The 6,014-nt window shown below is 38.2% G+C and overlaps 1 protein-coding gene across 2 annotated transcripts in view; it reads right to left on the minus strand.

Moving 5' to 3' along the window:
- Positions 1-4,247: 4,247 nt before the first annotated feature.
- LOC121569317 (polycomb complex protein BMI-1-A-like) overlaps positions 4,248-6,014 on the minus strand; it is a 9,512-nt gene continuing 7,745 nt past the window's right edge. For both annotated transcript variants that reach the window (XM_041880173.1, XM_041880174.2), the window contains exon 10: positions 4,248-5,799. In XM_041880173.1, coding sequence (XP_041736107.1) covers positions 5,518-5,799 — 282 coding nt within the window. In that variant the 3' untranslated portion in view covers positions 4,248-5,517. The remainder of the gene's footprint in view (positions 5,800-6,014) is intronic.

The following is a 6,014-nucleotide window of genomic DNA, read 5'->3' on the forward strand; positions in this document are numbered from 1 at the left end:
AGAATGTAAAAATAAACAATATTAGGCTAATGCATGGGCCTAATTTATGTCCACTTGGGAAATAATCCTTTGAAATGTAGCATGAATTATATATTATATATATATTTTGAGTAAATCAGTAAATCCAAATCTTGGTCAGATAAGGAATGAGTGGGGAAAGAGATTATAAAGAATTAGCCATGCAATCAATTAATAAATAAAAACAAAATAAAACAATGTTCACAAACACTGTTTTAAAATTGTGCTGTGCATAGGCCTATAATCAAAAAGGAAAATGTTTATAAGTAATTATAATCATTATCAAAATCGCCCTTTCCATTGCACAGATAAATTGTGTTTACATGGAATTTTCATTTATTGATGCTAATTAGATGTAAATAACTCGTAGCAATTTAGGCAATTTCCTAGTAGGGTCTGTATCTAATTATTTGACAAAGTAGGCAATTTTATCTGCAGTTACCATACCTATATGCCTATAGCTGAGTCATTAGGCCTAGACTTACTAAAACATACATTACATTCAGGAGCTCAATATGTAGGCCGGTAGATTTATAAAATAGGTTTATTGCAAACGTCGTATAAAAGGTTAAATTACATCGAAATATTTGTCAGATTTAAATGGAATGTTATCTGATTGAAGACGCTGGTTGAAGAGAAAGATAATTTACCTCAGGATAACATATCTGAGGCCTGTAGTTTAGTTTCATTGAGTTTATCTCAAAATAAAATCTAAGAACATGATCTTATCTTTTTTCGTTGTGGATGAACAGATGAAAATGATGAAAAATGCTTAAAGGGGCTGTGCAGTCAAAAACTGGATTTTCCTGTGTTTTATATATATTTTCACACTTTGAGGTTGGAATAATACTTTGAAATTGTGAAAATTATGATGATACCCTTTTAGTGTAAGAGCTTTTTGAAAAGACCGCCTGATATTTCAGCTTGTTTTGCATGGGTGGAGTTTTGGCCTGCTTGATGACATCACCAGGCGTTATAAGTTATTGTACAATGGGTGGGTCTCATTATGGACGCTGATTGGTTAAAACCGCATTCCAGCCGGTGTCTATTCCACAAGTTACCACCGGCTAAATCTATGATGTGGAAATGCCTATTTACTCTGTTCCATCTCACTGCGTAATCCACTGTCTCATCAGCCCAGCCAGACAATTTATAAACTTGATCTCCACTGTAAAAAGCATCTAGACATCATCTCCCATTTATTTTAGACTAGCAATTGGTTTTCAATAGCAGAGATTTGTATAAAACTTGTGGTCTGTCTCTCTGACATTTGCAACATTGTTTCAATATTGAAATTCAATCTCCAGCTGTCCCATTGTAATGAACGTGTAGGGGTCGGGAGTCGGGACCAGACAGGCAGGCAGATTTTCTCAGCCAGTCGAAATCATGAATCATCATCATTTTTATGGACATACACAAAGACTTGTCAATAGAAAACAGGTAAAACGAAACAAAATACAGCTAGTTTTCAGTCTTTCCAGCTTCAGTTTGAAGTGATTGTGTTAGCTGTGTTGTTGGCTAGCCCCTCTGAACGACAGTGTCCTGATGAGAGCGCACATGTTCTATGCCAGGTGAAATCGCGCATCATTAGCTCATTCTTATAAAGGTATCCAAATAAATGTCACTAGAAAACAGCTTAAGCAAATGCAAATGCAGCTACTTTGCTGTTATTCTGGCTGCACTGTTTGACGTGACTGTAAATTAGCCGTAGTTGGCTAGCTAGCAAGGGAAAAGAACGTTGCCAGCAAGTATGGCAATAGAACATTTAGACGAACGACTGGGTTGCGTCCATAGATACAGAACAAAAAGTCTTAACGACTGGGTCACGTCTCTGGCAACCGAACAGATAGAACGAACGACCAGCCGGCTTGGGTAGCAACCCTAGATTTGTGTCAGGACTATATCTCATGGAAGGATGAAATAGTATGAATAAATCAATGAAAATAAAGTTTTTAATGAAAATATGTCAATCATTATTTGAATATGTTGGTAACCCGTTTCGAGTTTAACAACACTCGTGCCAATATATCGTCCAAACACCGGCTACTGGGGCATTATCACTTAAATAGACCAACAAAGATAGATTCAAACCTCTCTGCCAATAACAGCTAGTTTTCAGGTTACATATCCCTCCCATTAGGCTCCTCCAATTAGGTCCCTCACTCAAACCACTCCCAGACAGTCCTAGCAACATTTTTGCTTGAGAAATAGCTTTTTGCTTAGAAGCTATTCTTGTTGTGTCATGTATTAGGATTATGCCTTTGTTAAATGTTTTAAGTGGAACCAGAGAGGACGTTAATTTTAGTATCAAGAGGGAATGTTTTAGTGTAACGCCACATACAACAGACAGGAAGTGTGTTGTAGACAGGGGAGACTGGTGATTGGCCAGAAGAGGGAGCATCTTTTTGCATTGTTTATAAGTAGGGGCTAAACGAAGAAGAAGGCAGAGCGGCCATTCTGAGGCGTCACTCTCCGGGTGGGCATGTCACCTGTAACTTATGCTGAAAGCTTGTGATCTGAATAAACCTTATGATCTGAATAAACCTTATGATCAAAGTTCAGTATGAGCGGACTCCTTTGTTTATCAGCAATGATTGCCAGCACTTACGCGATACGACAGTTGCTTTTGACCTATTTAATTTAAAACAATCACAGGAAGGTACTTATTGAGATAAAAACAGCTGCATTGGACCTTTAAAAAATGTCAATGTCCATATTATCTGTCACCACAACCAAGATAGTCCTATGTGTTCGCCATAAGGGAGAGAGCTTGAAACCACTCAATGCCTATTCAAATTTAATGTACATTTCATAAAACCAACGGCCTTGAAAAACATAGCCTAACACATCACCACCATGGCACACTTTAAAGGCTAAAGCAACAAGCTCACCATAAACCTTGGCTCCTCCAGTGAAGGGTTGTGGGGTGCTCCATGCATTAATGCACTCCACTTGCCTATCACGCCAGTAGACCTATGGGCTACGTAAAACAGAACACCAGTTGCCTAATGCAGGCTACACAAAATAAAAACTTGCACACACCCAAAAGTTGTCTATTGCTCGAAATGTTCTAAGATTAAGTCACATCATGCCATCTGCGAGTCAACATGAGGCACATCAACGCCCCCAATCTGAATACCATGGCCTTTAGCTCACCACTGAATAAACTGTGGACAGACTCCCGAATATCCCTCAGCTCAGTAACAATATGAGATACATGTATCTGGGCATATAAAACTTAACGAATCGCATCTATTAATACTACAAACCCATCACAAAAGAGTTTGTAAAATGATTGAATAGGACAGTCGTTTGATTGTGGCTTCAGACTACAGGCTGCATAAACCACGACTTCGTCCTTTTGACCCTTATTTCCCGAACATTAACTTTGTTGTCTCTCTTCCACGAGCAAAATTGAATTGATCCAATTCGAACTTTTTAAATATTTATATTTTATTCAATACTTTTAATTTATTACATGTAACCTTATAAAAACGTCTTTATTTTGGGGGATAGGTCAATCTTGTTTGAAGAGACACCAGTGTAAGCCTAATGAATGACACGTCCTTATAGCCTACGTGCAGCTAACGAAAATGACCTCGACATAAAATCGTATATTACAAAACTTTAAATTAGATGATAGTCAAACAAAGATAGGAAAATATTGGAATTTGAATAGTGAAATATTGGTTTATTCTATTCCATGATGGTCGACAAGCAATTGACAAAAAAAGATGACTTCGGTCTGAAATGCCCCTAAATAAATGTGTAGATTTCCTGCACTGAAAACCTGTAACTTTCTCGCAGCAATTTCTTTCACCCATTCATTTTATAATCCTTTATTATGCTACAGATATTGAATGCGATGGAAAATATCTTAGTCAATGATATTCTGGGCCTATTCAAAACAAACAAAACATGTATATTTGAGAGTAGTGGCCTCTTGTGAATGAAATTAAATCAATGCTGCACCAGGATGAGACATCTGTCCATCTTTTCAAAATGCCCTTGGTGGTCTGCTTTGTCTGCCAATTCGTATTATTTGAACAACAAAACAACGGATATTTAACTTAACAATGCATGAATGAAACCAAAATACTAAAATTCAAAGAGACTAAAATCTAGGGAAATTTGTCCAAATAGACCCATGACATATATTTTCAAATTGCATTCAAAGAGGGCACACACTGACACCACCAGATATCACAAAATAAAAACACCCCAGCGTCTTTAAGTGTAAAATGTTTTATTTAGATGTTTTTATACTGTGCAACAGTAACAATACAATAGTTGTCCATACAATCGAGCGATACACAGAACACGGGAGACATCAAAACATTTGTCATCGAGCATGAAATGAAGGGTGAGGGGGGCTGTTCAGGTCAAAGTATTTGACAATCGCTGATTAAATATGTATATATGTCGCTATATACGTGTGTGTGTGGACTTTCTGAACTGCTTGATGACTGCAAGGCTTCAGGGTGTGTCGAGGCTATAAGCAATTCGATTCCACTGCAGCTAAAAAAACATTTTTCGAGTATAGCCTAATACAGCGTTGTAGGCTACATTTACGTAGATATTTCATATGTTTTCCCCTAAAATCATGGGCCTAACACTACAATAATTGTTTACACATTATAACGATTAATATCTCTGTGAAACGATTCCAAAAGCCAATCGAAAGAACGATGTAGAGGCAACCGTTTCAAATATTAGTAAAGCCTACGAGGTTTCATCACCATGCTTTATCTGACGAAAATAGGCTAAAATACACACTTAAAATATTATCATTAAAAAAAAAAAATGTAAAGGAAGAAAATCATATAAAGGCTATCTTCAGTCACATCTGTAAAATAAAATGCAGCTTTTGGGGGGCTTTAATTTGCCATTCACCACCAGTCTAACATTTGCACTGTGGCCAACATCCCTTTCACCAACTTAAAGGAAAAATCTACTCAAACTATATTGTTGTATTTTTTTTCATTATTCCACTGTTAATACAGTCCCAAAATGTTTTGCATATCAGCAGTCAAGTTTTCAAGATATTAGACTTTCAAGAAGCAAAATGTCACTTGCCACATCATCATCATGATGTGTATTGCATTATCTGATGTGCTTTGCATCATGATGATGATGTGGCAAGTGACACTTTGCTTCTTGAAAATCCTATCTTGAAAACTTGACTGCTGACATGCAAAATATTTTTGGACTGTATCAACAGTGTACTAATGGAAAAAATACCAAAAGGTTGTTTGAGTGGATTTTTCCTTTAACATCACATCCCGCTATGTTCCTATAGAAATGCATCACTTCCACTACATTAAACATATATCATATATTTATAAGAACAACGATAACGAAAAGAGAGCGTCTACAACAATGGAACTACATTGGCATGAAGATATTAGCTGAGCGGTCTGGCGTTGGCTGTGGGCCCGGTTTTCAGGCCAGTCCCGAGGACACAGAAGAACCATTCAGCAAGGCCTTCCGTGGTTTGTTTCAGAAGGGGAATGGTCTGGTCGGGGCAGGGGCCGAGGTGGAGGCGCCGTTGACGGGTTTGGAGATGTGGGGGAAGTGTGGGTGTGGGGACTGCACCGGGGTGCCAGGGCTGGGCAAGGAGGAGGAGGTGGAGGGGACGCCGGCAGGGCTGCAGGCTTTGTCACTGGCAGAGTCACTCTCAGCGGACCGACCGGTGCTGTTCTGGCCCTCCTGCTGCGGAAGACTCATCTTCATCTTCTTACAGCTCAGTCTGACACGGTACTTCAACGGTAAAGGGCCATTCTGAAAAATATTTGTAATATTTAGAGCTAATTTGGCTCAGAAATCAATGCTTGCAGGGCGATCATGCAATTCTCAAATGTTTCCTTTCATGGGAAATAAAGCTTTTGAACTTTGAATAGTGAACTTTCATGCATTCCACACTCCAAAGTAGGACTATAGGCCGTGCAAATTTCACAGAGCAAAAGGTTGAAATAATCATTTGCAAGAATTTGCCT

This window comes from Coregonus clupeaformis, chromosome 7, assembly GCF_020615455.1.
Source record: "Coregonus clupeaformis isolate EN_2021a chromosome 7, ASM2061545v1, whole genome shotgun sequence".
Lineage (NCBI taxonomy): Eukaryota > Metazoa > Chordata > Actinopteri > Salmoniformes > Salmonidae > Coregonus > Coregonus clupeaformis.